Source organism: Epinephelus lanceolatus, chromosome 14, assembly GCF_041903045.1.
Source record: "Epinephelus lanceolatus isolate andai-2023 chromosome 14, ASM4190304v1, whole genome shotgun sequence".
NCBI classification, from domain to species: Eukaryota; Metazoa; Chordata; class Actinopteri; order Perciformes; family Serranidae; genus Epinephelus; species Epinephelus lanceolatus.
In genome coordinates this window covers 13,634,207-13,649,754 of record NC_135747.1, presented here as the reverse complement: position 1 = coordinate 13,649,754, position 15,548 = coordinate 13,634,207, and the positions used below count along the sequence as shown (strand labels likewise).

The 15,548-nt window shown below is 40.9% G+C and overlaps 1 protein-coding gene across 7 annotated transcripts in view; it reads left to right on the top strand.

The window, feature by feature from the left end:
- The window catches only part of LOC117251034 (partitioning defective 3 homolog B-like), a 266,671-nt gene that overhangs the window by 129,353 nt on the left and 121,770 nt on the right, over positions 1–15,548 (top strand). For 4 of the 7 annotated variants that reach the window (XM_033616997.2, XM_033617000.2, XM_033616999.2 and 1 more), the window contains 3 exons: positions 1,389–1,494; positions 2,042–2,172; positions 7,439–7,483. The exons of 1 other annotated variant lie outside the window; for it this stretch is intronic. In XM_033616997.2, coding sequence (XP_033472888.1) covers positions 1,389–1,494; positions 2,042–2,172; positions 7,439–7,483 — 282 coding nt within the window. The remainder of the gene's footprint in view (positions 1–1,388; positions 1,495–2,041; positions 2,173–7,438; positions 7,484–15,548) is intronic. 2 more of the 7 variants (XM_033616998.2, XM_033617001.2) reach the window with 2 other exon arrangements.

The following is a 15,548-nucleotide window of genomic DNA, read 5'->3' as shown; positions in this document are numbered from 1 at the left end:
TGCACACATTTTGATGACACATAGCTGGCTGTAAATCGGCAAAGTTTCCCTTTATTTTCATTGTCTACTGTCTGGATCACCAGGTTATGCAGTGGTTCATTCACACTGTAATCTGTATAGTTAGGCCTTAGCTTCTGGCTTCCTTCATCGTTTTTACCTGTTTTCACCGCTTAGTGAGTATGGCATTATGGATAAATCCTTCAAACACAGATTGGTGACCCTTCTGTATGCTTCTCTTTGAAATCAATTTTTTTTTTTTTCAAAAATATGATAATATGTCTTCTGGGAATGTGTGTGTGTGTGTTAGTGTGGCTCCACGCTTGCTCCAACAGCTTAACAGACCATCACAAAGGGGCGGGGCTTAGCAAATGGTCAATTATGACAAAATTCGACACAAATGTCTAATAGGATACGAGGAATGATTACATTTATATTAGAAAGGCCAAAGGTCAACCTCACTGTGACATCACAAAGTTCTGCAATAACACTTTTCTGACCATTATTTAACTTGAGAACTCTGGAACAGATAGATGTAAACTGAAACTTGACTGCTTAGTGGAGGCCTGCAACAGGCAAGGTGGTAACTGTAGTTTTAGTATCAAATACTCAGTAATAATAATCAGTAATTATCCCGTAGGCTTCAAAGGTGACTTCACTACTGTGGCAGCTTAGGTTAGTTTTAATTGATGGACTTTCTATTGGACAAAGAGTAAATATTCATCCATGTGCTCAAGACAGTATGTACATGCATGGCCCTGTGATGCTTGCAAACACACACAGCACTTGCAGAGTCCTGTCCTACTGTTGTTGGATTGGTCAGAAAGGCTCTATGCTAGCTAATTCAGTGGCTAGCCTGTTGAACCCCCATTGTTCATTTGATTTGAAACTGTTTCCAGGTTACAACACTCCATCACTTCCTCTATAAACAGAACACGAGAAAGACAGCAAATTATTGCTCTGCTAAATGTGATACAGTAAACTGATGTAAAACTTCTACACCACTGTGCTTTGTTTTGTCTGTAGAAAGCACAGAGTCTGGTTAGCCAATGTGTGAACGAGGACTGAGCTGTTTAAGTGACCTGGAAAAGCAAGAGACACCTACTAACACACTCATCAATGTCACGCAAGATTGAGAAGGAAGTGTTTTGTACTGTATTGTGGTGAAGTAATGGGTGTTCAAAACATATTTAGCATATGAATAGGCACTGGAGAAATGGGTTTTGCTTTATGGTAAGCTATTTATTGTAACCAAAATTAATTTGAGCAAATCACAGCTGCTGTGCTCCAGAAAAGACAGCCACGGTTATTAAAAATCGTCCTGATTTGCTGCATCATTTCACCACACTTCATATCCTCATTGCAGACAGAGGTTTTGTTTTGCTTTTCAGTGACCAATGGAAGTTATTCTTACATGGATGAGGAAGAGGAGGGGGAGCTGTATGTACATGAAACTGACTTCAGTAACTCTACTAAACACTCCTATCTACAGGAAAGGTGTGTGGTAGTATTTGTCTTTTGTTTCACACTTGCCACACAGAGTGCTTTATACATGTTTTACATGCAAATCTAAATTATAAACCAGAACTAATGATAAAAGTGGAAAACGTAGTAAGTAACAGTGAGAATAAAATGATTGCACTATAATACTAACCTTTTTAACAATCACATTTAGTCATTTAGATCACAGTTGTCTTTGTTTTTTGTTCACCCGTTTCAACATTTAGTTAGCAAAGTCATGTTTAATGTGTTTTGCATTAAGTGTTTCAAACTAATTTGTCATTGTGGCTTTTGCTGCCAAATATTTTGTTATTCATTGTTATGCTTCAAAAGTATGGCTTTGCTTTTAACACAGTAAGCCAGTCTCAATTACATCAATCATTGTTGCTAGATTAGCATTTCTATTCATGTTGTCTGCAAAAATGAATAAATTTAGAAGATAGTAACAAGTAACAGATCTTAAGGATTGAAAAATTAGCGTGTTAAGAAATAATGATCTACCAACAACATTTTTTGTAGTGACTGGTTAATTAATTTGTTCCAGGGAAACCTCTCACACCTCCAGCCAAGCTCAGCCCCAGTCTCCTACCCAGAACCAGAATCAGCGTCAGTTCCAGCATGTTAAAGCCTCCAAGAGCATGGACCTGGGTACGACTCAGAATCAGCAGCACACTGGTGGGGAGTTTTTTTCTGTTTATCTGCTCTGCATGGTGGCTGCATGCATCTTATCCTCAGAGAAATTGAAATGTTCCTGTTGATGCATGGCTGCTGCACCGATTGCATGCTCCTCAAAGCCACATGCAGACTAACACCTCTGCAGACACGCACTGCATACTGCACAACCACACACATGGGGGAACCAATTATGCTTGTTGCATGAGTTCTGAAAGTGGAGAGACAGTTGATTGTCTCTTTGCCTTGCAGTGATTTTCTCTGTCATTAAAACCGCTCCAATGGCTGGAGAACACTCAGATCTCGCTGTAGGAATATCAAGCTCTGACACTTTTTCATGTATAAATCTACAGTTACCCAAATACTCCCTCTTCTTTCTCTTTCAACTCTCATTTATTTGACTAAATGTCTGACAAAGACAAATAAGAATGGGTCACAATTTGTGTCACAGGATTTTAATTGAGCTTCAGTTTGATCTTTTATTTATGAAAAAAAAAAGTGGCGGCCACTGTGATCCCGCTTCCCACGTCAGCTTTGTCACCTGTTGCTCTCTGATTGCTGATACTCTGAAGCGAGGGTTCAGTGACATTTCAGTGATTGTTGAAAAAGTCAGCTTTAGAAATGTGCGTATGTGTGTAGTTATGTCTGTGCTCATGCATACATCTGTGTAATATGACAGTGGATGGCGCAGCACAACAAAAGCTTATTGTTTCAAATGTCACTTCCCTCAGCCTTCCTCCTCAAACTGGCTCCACTACATGTGTGTGTCTTTGCATGTGTGTGTGTGTGTGTGTGTGTGTGTGTGTGTGTGTGTGAGAATGAGAGAGAGAGAGACAAAAGAGCAGGAGACAAGTTGAATAGCACAGACATCCATTTCTACATGAGTAACAGGCTGATGGTATGTACTGTATGTCTGTACATCACCTTCTTTGTGTTTTACACACTTGATCATCATTAAATGTGTGATAAACAAATTAGGGTTTAAGTCATTATTGCTTGAATGGCATGACGTGTTTTCATTGCTGAACCATCAAGCAGCAGTAATAACAGCTTTTTAACACGTGTGTCTCCCCCCTTTTTCTTTAGTGACAGTAAGAGAACAGGATTTAGCTAAGATTAAGATGTTTTATATCCAGTTTTGAGTGGAGGACCTTACATCTTTGGGCAGAAATGTCCTCCCTTTGAAGTAGCCTGACATCCTGTTAGGTCTATCTCTGCTCTGTGTCTTCTTGTCTGGCCTCTGTCTGTCTAAAGTTCAGGAGAACAGCTTTGTCACACATCACAAACAAGACTAAAATGCTGGAAGCTAAGAGCGTGTACATAAATTCAATCTTGTATCAAAAAGTACACAAAACTAGTTTTTATTATACCATTGTTATAAAAACACCAAGAATCAGCACGCCCCCGAACAGTTCATCACCTTCATCGTTGCTGGGAAGAGTGCACATTATCAGCCTAGCTCCTCAGGGAGGGCTTCTTGCCACCGCACAGGACTGGCAGCTCCAAGTCAACTTAGGAAGGCAACTCAAGTTCTCGGGAAACATCCCAACTACTCCTCTCCACCCAGACATTGTGTTAACATAGAGGTCTCCAAAGCAAGTGGTACTGCTGGAACTTACTGTCCCCTGGGAAGACCAGATTGAAGAAGCCAACAAGTGCAAAAGGCATAAAGGCTAAATACGTGGATCTTGTTACAGAGTGCTCGAGAAAGCATGCTGTGAGCAAGTCGAAGTTGGGTTCTGGGGCTTTGCTGGCCATCCATCACAGTAAACTCTCAAACTCCTTGGAGTAAAAGGACTGCACGTTTGGTGGATGCTTTTGTGACGTAGGCGCGGATGTTTCCACTTGCCTTTCTGTCAGCTCTGCTAAATCTGTGATAAATTTAGGCTCTTTTGTCTATTTTGCAAGTCTTGATGGTGCTTTTTGTGGTTGGTGTTAGATGGTGGTGGTGTGTGTCTGCGAGTCACTCGTTGGGATGAGAAAATCAACTCACCAGGGTTTTCAAATGTAAACATCAGTAAAAATCAATAAAAAAAAATTGGAGAAGAATGGGCACCAGCTGAACTTGCATATGGCTAGCCATTGTACACGCATTTGAAATTAAACTGGATGACCTCAATACTGCCCCATGCAACCAGGAGGCTCCTTTTCCAAATGCGGATCTGACAGAGCAGAGGACTCTGCCGAGAGAAGGAGTGTGTTTTACAGTGAAGACGAACTGGTGTGTCGGACGGAATGTGAGGTGTTGTCCTGTTCCTGCTGTTGATCACTCTTATACATGGTGCAGAGGCGGCTTCAGTGTGGCACTGTCTGTGTTTGGGAGAAGTGACCATAAGGCTGTCTTGCTAAGGTTGGGATGTGTGAACAGCTGAATCATTCCACAGCCAGAAACCATGGATTACCTGAACCATCTGGAAGCATGGGCGATTATAAATCAGCAGCCAACAATGTAAGAAGACACAAAAGGGACTAAATTACAGGGGACAAGTCGAAGGAGCTGATGTTGTACCTTGGAGTTGTACCTTGTATAGTTCCATGTGGGGGGCTGGTCACGCCCGGCTGGGTCTGATGGTCTGGTGGTAAAATACCTGAAATGACCCTGGGCTCATTACCAAAGTTGTGTTCAAGTAGCACCAGAAGGTATATTCCAGAACTATGAAAGTTCATAAAATATCATCTTATGATTAATAAGATAGTTTGTTAGTTGTGACAAAGTTGAGAAAGATCTAGAAACAATGCCTTTTGTGTTGTGATGTGATGTGTCTGCTTTGGCTATTACCTGTCTTAGGTGTAATGTACAGTGTTTTAAGTTTTAACAGAACAGGGAGAATGTTCTAGAAACAAATATAAAGTATATTAATAACGAGAGCACTGAACCTCCTAAAATCCTGCTATAATCCCTGAAAAATATGATCCAAAACCCGGTTGCTAACGAGGTAATGAAGTCAGCTAACTTGAGCATCAATTAGCAAATGTTTCTTTATCAGCATACTTGCCTTTGCGTAACCATATGGAAATCAGGTTTTGCTCATTAGTACTTTATGTAAATGCCTGCAGTTAGTCTTTCAAAGTCATATAAGCTCTATCTATGTCATATAAACATGACATTGCTGTCAAGTTTTGGTCTTGTGTTATATTTATTTATTTATTTTTTCACAAACACAGATGCCACCATAAAGGTAAAATATTCTTCGTATCATCTGTTTCATGTGCTCTTCATACTGTGATGCAAAATGTAAAGTTGGAGAGGCACAAATTAGTGGCTGAATTACTCTAAAGATGCTTTGAAGTGCTCATTAAAATGTTCAAAATCAGGTGGTGTCACACAGTTTAGGCTCCTCGACCATCTTGGACAACACCGCCTGAGCTTGATTTGAGAACTAATGATGAGTGAAGCCGGCTGCATCTTAGATCCTTGTGTTATGTTACCTCTGATGGGCCAGCGCTGCAGTACAACTGCTTTAATAAGGACAGGATACATGTGGCTCCAACGCTTGTAAATGTAGCCACTTACTATCTTCTTTTTTTTTTTCATAATGATCTTGTTGGTGACCTTGTCATGGAAACATAACTATATTTGTCTTAATGTCATTGTTTAGACAAAAACAGGCCAGCAAGCAGTACAGGTCAGACTAGAGTTTCAGAAAGGCTAATGTAATTTGTTTCCCTCCTAAGGTAAACAAGCAGACCTCTTGGTTATTGTTTTCAAACCCTCCAGCATTTAATGTCTTTAAACACTGTCATCCAACAGCTGATAATAGTGTGTAATTACTAATTGTCAAGATTTTCATCAGTGTCACAAAAGTGCTCTGTGCACTGCGAAAACTACATTTTAAGAAAATATAATAATCAGTGCTGTTTGGGTTTTTGTCCATGGTGGGTTTTGGCTGTTGTGTATGTGTTAAAGCGTGTGTGTGTATTTCTGTAAAGTAAAAAGAAAGAGGAACAGAAAGCATCGTCAGCATTTAATTCTTGGGTCAGTTACATAATTTCATTTTTATTTAATTTGTCCTGATTTCATTTTCAGAGCCAGCCCAATTAAAAATTTAAGAATGGTTTAAGATTGGTTCCAAATTCTGAACTCCCTCTCTGGTTCTCACTGTCCTCCTCGCTCTCTCCGTCTTTGTCTCTTTTTTCTCTCCCTCTGCCTTCGCTTCTGTGAGTGTTTGTCCCTTTGCTTGTCTCTATGTTTTGTTCTTAATTTTCATTCACCGCAGATATGAGGAGAACAACGTCAGTTCTCTAACTCGGTGTGGGATAAGGCTCTGTAGGTTCTGTATGATCTAATCAGAATGAATTACATGTTAGTAATTATGTTAGTTCAAACTTAATTTTTGAAAATGTGACAGCCCTAGTGTGTGTGTGGAGCCCTTCCTAATAACATGTGTCTATGTGTGTCACACACGTGGCATCTACAGATTTGCTGAAGTAGGCACACACACACGCACACACCGTGATCCACAAGCTACCAGGCTGCTGAAGCAGTCATGTTGATTCACCGCAGACAGATGCCGTCAGACACACACACGCAGCTAGAATTACACTTTAGGCTTGGTTTTCATTAGAAAAGTATTTGCAGGGAGAAGCCATGTTACTGTTTGGTTTCTGTGGTCTGTGTGTGTGTGTTTGTATGTGCTGTGTTCCTTGTCGGCATCGGCATGCTTTGTGGCTTTAGGAAGGAGGGAGAAAAAAGCAAAAGAAAGACTGTAGGAGAGGCAGAAAGTGAAAGGGGATTAACAAGGAGCAATGATGGAGAGAATGGTGATCAAAGGAGAGAGGGAGGGAGGATGAAATAGGTGTAACTGAAGGAAAAATGAAAACAGTGAGAAGAGAAGTGAGGGTAAAGGGCAGAGGGTGAAAAGGATAGATTGAGGAGTAGTTGCAAAAACAGAAGAAGGGAAGAAGGGAGGGTGAATGACAAATGAAGTGAGTGAGAAAGGAGGAAGGGAAATGACTTCAGTAGCAGTGAAGCTGACTTAACATCACAGGGAAAACAGAGCAGCTACTCCACCATCTTGTAAAACAAGACATAAAGAATAATAGAGAGTGATGGTGAGAGAAGGAGAGGCTGAGAAGAAGGAATGCAGTATGATTGAAATGGGTTTTAAGGTTTTACAGATAACAAACATGTGGACGGCAGTTTGACTTTGGCACATTTGACGAGCTGGGAATGATAAATTAAAAATGCAGAAGTCAAGGGAAGGGAGGACACAGCAAGGGAAAGTGTGAGTATATGTATGTGTATTAACATGTGTTTCTTTTGTTTCAGTGGCAGATGAGAGCAACGTGGGATCCATGGTTGGCAATGCAGCAGGTAAGGCAAATACAGACAACTCACAACTGCACATTATTAATGCCACAGACAGAGAGAGGTGCCGAAACACACTCACAAAAGTGTAGTGTAAAAAGCGTAAAAGCAGGAAAAGAGATGAAATAAATAAAAAAGTGAGAAACGGACCCAAAGAAAATGGTTGCAATCAACTGAAAAGAGGTAAGTAAAATTGTACACCGCACACAGCCAGAGTTTCTCCAAATGGATCCTCATTCAGGATAAACCTAAAGATGACAAGAAATTATTAACGTTTTTTACATACTCACGTGTTGGTTTGGTTTGACTTGGCATGTCAGCCCAACGTGGCAGAGATCTGCATCTCCATTAAACAGGGCTACCTGCTTGAAGGTGTGTCTTAAACCGATGACAGCTTGTCTTTAGTGGTGACATTTAAAAACAGCGAGGTGGTCCACGGCTGAAGTCCCTTGTTATTTTGCTGCATGTGTATTTCCAACACGCAGCACGGCAAATAAAAGAAGTTTACCTGTTGGAGGTGAGCTGGTTGCAGAGTGGCAGTAAAAGTCTGCAGCTCTTTATCTAACATCTTACTCTGGCTTTTTTTGCTTATATTTTTCCATTCCTGCTGTATAAGTAGACTTGTTTTATTGATGAAAAGCCGCTAACAAAGTTCCACTAATTCAGTGATAACCACATTTCATTTCAAGACCCCCATTATTTTGTTATGGAAAAGCTTTTATTGTGAAGCAGCAAAATAAGGGAATGTGGGGTTTTCATCAGCAGTAACCTAACACCACTCCTATATGGCTGAAAGGGAACATCAGTCAGTCGCAGAAAAGGCATCGCCAAGTGTGGCTTCAGTCAGTGAGACGTTAATACTACATGCTTGAAGGTGGTCTGGTGTGCTTTTTGCCCTGCTCCAGAGATGGTCCATGTCAGGTGCTGCTGAGTGTGGCTCAGCATGTTTAAACTGACAAAGGGAACGTGAATAGATGCAGCGTGGTTTGACTCGGCGCAGCCAAAAGTCCTAATGGAAAACCCCTAGATGTGTGTATCTGTTTGTGTCTGTATGCAGAGTGCACACTTGGACTAAATTCCTTATCAGCATGAATTGCATGCATGTGGCTAGCCCTGCTGACTTATGATTTGCCACCACTATAAAATAAAAACAGTGTTAGCGAACAAAAAGTATACACAAAATATACACATACATATTCTTATGTATTGAAGAAACTGTGACGTCTTTGTCCTCTCTTCCAGTTTGATTTTTCATTCTGCAAGCAATCAAAGAAACCTCTGCTGTTCCTTTCACTTCATTTCTGTTCTCTGTCTCCCCCTCCATCATCACTCTGTGTTCAAAGTCACTACCATGTTCCTTCCTTTTCTCTTCCCCCTCTCCAGTTGCATTTACATGCCATTTGACTTTTCCTCTTGCATCCTAGCCCTTCTATCTCCTATACACTTAGCTCCCCTCTACCTCCCTCCACATCTATCTCCTCAATTTGTCAGAAGTGCAAATGAAAGTAAGATTTCCAGGACTGGAGAGAGCAGAGAAGGACAAGACTATGGCCACTTCTGAAAGACACACATGGACAAGCTTGTTCTTAAGGATACAACATTGAAACAAGATCGGAGGGAGGACACGCTCATCTAAAAGGGAATAGATGACTGATGCTTCAGAATGTCTCACTTTAGTAGACTGCACACACTTTTTGAAAAAAAGTTTGATGCCAAACTTTTATTTTTCACTTTGCTTTGAGGTTGCCCCCATTTCATTTGACGCTACTTGAATGTAAGAGCACTCTACCTCATTTCACTCTCTGTGTGTCGGTCCTGCTGTCTGCTACTTTATTGTTGTCAATCAGTCCGGCGTTTTTCCACCTTCTGCTGCACATGGTGGTATTGACTTTTATGTACTAGGTCCATAACCATTCTAAAGGGAGCGAGAAAGGCGATATCAGGAGTATAAAAGACAAGATATGGAAAGAATGTAAGGCAGAGTTTTAACACCTATTTTATTAGAGTGAACCCCCTAATAAAGCAGAAATGTCTCTCCTGTTCTTTTTTTGTTCCTTCTGAATTTTCAGTTTCTCATCTTGGCTTTGGAGCTTAAGTGTAACCATAGTCCAAAAAGCATGCTGTATGAGCCAGAACTTGGGACAGTGGTTAAATGTGTTCTGGACAAGATATAGTGATGTAAAAAGGAAGGCAGAGGAACATCTTGTGCAGGAAAAGAGGATTACTTCAGAGGGATTGAAATGGTAAACATGGAGAGGTAAGGCTTTGTGCGAAGAAAAAAACAACAACAAATGCTGAACAACTCTAGTGTCATAGACTCTGGCTGCATATTCTGCACATTTCCAAAACAAAGCCTGTGATTGTCAGCAACCTGCTGATGTTTTTGTCAGCTTTTATAAACTATGTCAACGTTTGAATGGCCCTGTTTTCTGTCAGAAAACTGTAAAATGAAAAGGCCTTGAATGACTCTGAATTGCTTACAGGTGTAAAGTGAGATCATTCTCATTGTCAATGACTTTCTCTTGTATTCCAATAACTGGAGAGCACATTTTCTCTCACCGACAGAACTGAGTGGATGAAATAAAGCAAGCTTGGGAAATGCCGCTGGTAATTTGAGATGAAAAGTGCAGCAAAATTATGGAGCGTGGTCAGATACCCTGGCAAAAATTCTTGTAGGGCTTCAATTTGCCCCTACTCACGCATATTTATCCAGCTAGTTAGCACAATATATGCTAATTTATAGTATATTTAAATGTTCAAAACTAGAGTCTGATCCAGGGACCAGACGGAACCCTGAAGGGGACATGGGGGAGAAAAAATAGATGAGTAAAAAAGTTTAAGTTTTTTGAGGGCCTTCCAAAAGTTTCCCGGCAGAGTGCAAAAGTATTTACAGCTTCTTCACCCATCTACTTTTTTTCCTCCCCCATCTTTTTGCCCACGTACAGTTTCACATGGTGTGTGTTTGGGATACAGGTCATAGGAAATTGCAGATTAAATAGTCAACTGAACCCATTAAGAAGAGCAATGTATTCAGACAGAGTTTTTGTGAATTTGATGATACGATTGCTTTATTGAAAGTACAGTAGTGCCATTGCCAATAGTGGGATAGTTAGTGGGCTATAACTGTACATTAGTAGTTGAGGTAGCACGTTGAAAGGCAGATAGTTAAAGTGTTTATATGCTGTATTGACTTAAAAGTGGGGCGCACTGGTAGTTCACATGAGAAAGGTGTGGCTAGCCCTTGTTGCAGCAGCATACCATACCATGACTTAGTCATACCAAAAATTAGAGAGAAAAAAAACAACAACATTGGGCCACAGGGGGAGCCACAGTGATCGGTCGCATTTTAGCCATTTTTAAGCATTTTCTGTTGTTATAGCGCCACCCAGTTGCCAATTGTCAAATTTTTTCCAGTCACCTTGAGGCGTCCTGTTCTACATATCTACCAAGTTTAGTAAAAATCGATACGGCGGTTCGGCCTAGATAAGAAATTAGCTCTCTAGCGCCCCCATTTTGTTTGATGGGGTCAATAATGGAGGGGTCCCCTCAGAATATGTGTGGTCATATGCCTACAAAGTTGCGTGGTGATTGGTGAAACCCTTGAGATGTTATACACCTTTATGTGATGAGCCACGCCCTCCGCAATATTCATTCCCTTATAGAAGCTCAGTTTTAGTAAGTTTTCCAACTTTTGCCAAGAGGGAACTTTAGATATTGGTCCCTAGATTATGTTCACCCAGTTTCATGCAGATCGGTCAAACTTCCTAGGAAGAGATCAATTTGAAGTGTTTTTCAAAAAATTCAAAATGGTGGAAAATCTTTATAACCGGAAGTTATGGGTTCTTGAGGCAAATTTGTTCCTCATGAGGAGAGGCATCTCTGTGCAAAGATTCATGTCTCTACGACATACGGGGCATGAGATATGCCCATTCAAAGTTTGAAATTTCAATCAGTTGCTATAGCGCCCCCCTTTGGCCAATTGATGTAATATTGCTTCATTCTCATCCTCCCATGACCCTCTACCACTGTGCCAAATTTCACATGGATTGACCAAGTCAGTGAGGAGAAAAACGTGAAACAGACACACAGACACACCCACAGACAGACAGAGTTCGTCATTATATAGTAAGATCTCAACAACGCATGAAGGGCATTTCATAAAATTTGGCACAAACGTTCACTTGGACTCAGTGATGAACTGATTAGATTTTGGTGTTCAATGCTAGTTTGCTCCTGCATTTTTGTAACTTTTTTGTTTTGTTTCACCCTTCTGTTTTTTTCTTTGCCATGTCCATAGGGACTCTATACCTCTCTGCAAGACAGGGTCACAAGATTAAGAAATAATGCAGGGCTCTTGATATTGTACTTTAATGGTGCAACTAACACATTGTGATTTGTCAAAATATATTCACATAATCAACATAATACACCCTGAACTTGGAGGTTTGTTGCTCCAGGGAGGCTTAGTCCCATGACAGTTTTCCTTTTTGTTCAGTTGTTAGTCCATTCTTGTAAAAGGGGAATTAATTTTTTTCAATTTTCTCTCCGTTATTGCACTGCGGTGTACAGCTTGTTTTCAAAATGTCTGTCTACAACATACTGACTGCAGAACAAAAATACATTATAAGATTTACCTTGTCTTGTAACTCTATCTTTATTGACTAAAACATTGGCAACATGGCAATTTTCAGTAAGTTCAACTGAGTTGTTTGATTTATTGTTGCATTATCTGGTATCTTTCATTTCAAACTGACCTGAATTTTGTCTGACCATAGTTTCCAACTTATGTTAGCTGTGTTGTCCCCATTAATATGCCTGTTGAATGTCTGGTAAATCCTTTAAGGGCCCATATTATTTTCCCCCTGTTTGATTTCCAGATTTTTTTTTTTTATATATATAAGCTTATTCCCTGTACCTGTTGCTTGTCAATGTGTCTCCTGTTTTACAATGCCACAAAGCCCAGAGAGCTGTTAAAGAGAGTGTGTGTCTGGCAAGCGTGACAGTTTTTTCCAACCCACTTTCCTTTGCTCTAATGTATTTTTTATAACTAAAATGCTTCCAACAACCCTTCGCTGGGACGACAGACAGCTGCATGGACTTTGGTGAGAGAGGGGCGGGTGTTGGGTGTGGCCCTGGGAAGTGAGGAGTGTAAAGACAATGACTTCTGGGAAGGATTTTTTTTTTTTTCTCACTTCCAGCAATGGTCTTTCCCTCCACATCCCAAGAAACCACAGGGCGACTGCACCACAACTACACACACGGTCACACACACACAAACACACACAGAACTATTACCGTTATGGTAATGTTATGGTTATGGAAAGTCTCCATCATCCTGTGGAAAATGTGAACCTTGGAAGATTTCATATTATATTATAATTTTGCAGAAATCTGAGATGCAAAGTGACGGAAATGGGAGAGCATTTTACAAAATGTGTGTGCGCATGCATGCATGGAAACCTTCCCTGCAAGTGAGCGGGTGTGTGTCACCGAGTGTGTTTTTGTGACTAAATGCATTTCCCGTATGTGGAGGCTGCAGCTCAGGGAAATTTTTGAAACTCCCTTCACTAAATTACAAAAGAAAAACAATATTTGTCATTTATAAAACTAACATATAAACACCAACACACAATAAGCATTTGTGTAAATACACTACTCGTGTGTGTTGTGTGTGTGTTTGTGGTTTTGTGGTCAGACATGGCTCATGTCTTTGTAATGGCACAGCGAAATAAGAGCTCAATCATTCCTGTAATAAATCAAATCAGCTGTGGAAGAGGAAACACGTGAAATACACTTAGAGTGACAGAAGGGATGCTTCAAAATACATTCTAATGAGACATCATTCAAGTCACTGTCATAATATACAGACATGAACATTGTCGTGGTGAAAAACAGAAAGAAAAAATCCAGAATATATCAGTCCATATCGTTCTAAAGTGTTGACCCATACTCTCTGAAAGCCACTTTAAATAGGACAGTACAGTCAAAACCACACTGCTGACGGGACATAAAACAAACGGTTGCAGCTGTGTTTCTTTCACGTGTTTCCCTTTGGTGATGGGGACTGCCCAGAGCTGTGTGTGTGTGTGTGTGTGTGTCCCAGAATCAGTGTATCAGAGATGTTTTCCTTGTGAAAATAAATGGTGAGCAATGGATATCCACAGGAATGATGAAAAGCTTGTTGGGGAAAGGGGGAAAGTGATGATCTGTGTATGTGTGTGTGAGTCAGGGGAGTAGGTGTGCGCATGTCTTCAGCTATGCACTTCTAACAAAGGGTCCCTTAAATGTGTGTGAGTGTTTGGCAGTCGTACAAGTCATAACACAGGTGCTACTCAAAGAGGTGACGAGCGGTAAAATGGTCTCATTTTGTGGAAATATACTTGTTAGGACAAAGCTACACACACAAGTCACATTTTTCAAGCAGTAAACTGATGTTATGAAAACACTCCACAGCCAAAATGCTCGTCTCCTTTGTTGTAGTTTTCTGTTTTAATGTCTTTGTATTGGCGTATTGTGGTTCCTCCAACCCACCGCCATCCCGCTCTTCCCATCACTCTCTTGCTCTCTCGCTCAGTCTCTTGCTTGCCAACGCCATTCAGGCTTAGAGGCTGACAAACATGCAGAGGAGCTTAGAACGAACAACATCTCTCTGAAAACGTGTGTGTTTGCGAGTGTGTGTGCGTCGGGGTGCTGATGTGATGCTGTGGCAGGCTGGTGCAGTCCATTGTCTGAATCTCTCCCTAGTGGAACTTTGACTTTGACTACAACAGTCACACACTGACAAGACTCTGCCAAAACTGCGTCTTTAGAGAGCCACATCTCTCTATATCCCTCTCTGCCCCACTCTGTGATTGTCTCCTCATTTCTCTCATCCCACTCTAGTCCCCCCCCCCCCCCACACTTTTTTTCCTCTTTTTTTCATTGTTTCCCGGTCTCTCTGGCTCTTGCAGACTTTGCTGTGGATTTAACCTGAACGCCACCTTGTTAGGCTGATGTGGATTGATGGATTAATTTGTCACAGGGAGAGCGGTACATCTTTGTGTCTTCCCTGTGCATATGTGTGCAAACGCTACACGCCGCTGCCACGTTAGCTCTTCACAACCATTCTTCGACACAGAATTCAAACAGCTGAACTAAGCAATCCTTGCTTCTCAGTCATTTCGACCGTTATACTTTACTTTGTGTGAAGGTGCATGTGCTTGATCTTGAATACCTTTTGCTGGTGCAAGTGTTTTTTTTTTTCCTGTACAAGGTATCTGCCTCTGTCTGATGTTTCATTGTCTTTGTGTGAGCTCTTGGCTGCCTCTCTTGTATATTGAATGCCCTTTGACCCCACTCCATCTCCCGCAGTAAGCCAATAAAGGTGAGCAGTAATCAGGAGATGGTCAGCGCTGTCGTTTCTTGCTGGTACAGTCATTCGTCTCTATCAGGCTCTACACACCGATCACTGACATGTACTGTACTGTATTTTGTATGATGCTTGAGAAAGAGAGAGGGAAGCCATTTGTTTCTGTCATGGACTAATCAATTACCTTCTCTATGATGGATTTATTTGGGAAGATTTTTGTGTGTTTGTGGAACAGTGTGTGTGCTTGCCTGTGTACAAGATAGATACTGTTTCTTGTAGCTCTAGTTTACATCTAAAACTACAGGACACTACAGTCCAGTTCATTTCAGTTAGGTTTGTTACACATAAGCCAGTTATTTTTGTGTTTCTATGGTCAAAAGTTGTGGATTGTACCAATAGAAGTGCTCTATTTCATACCATTTTTGTCACCCCTCTGTTGTGGGCAGACACAACAGAGATCTGATCCCAAAAGATGGAGCTAGAAACACTGCAGTCAGTTGATTGTTAATAGACAATCAATGCTCTTGCTTGGAGTACAGTGGACTGTAACCATTGTTCCTACAGTGACAAGTTTACATGCATTAGTCAGCTGTAACTGTAATGTGAAAGGATGTCTTGCTGCCTTTTTATCTTTACTAGTCAACAAAACGAAAAAACATTTAGTACTTTGTGCTACTGCACACAGATACTGGCAACTCAATGCATGAGTTGATGTCATGAATC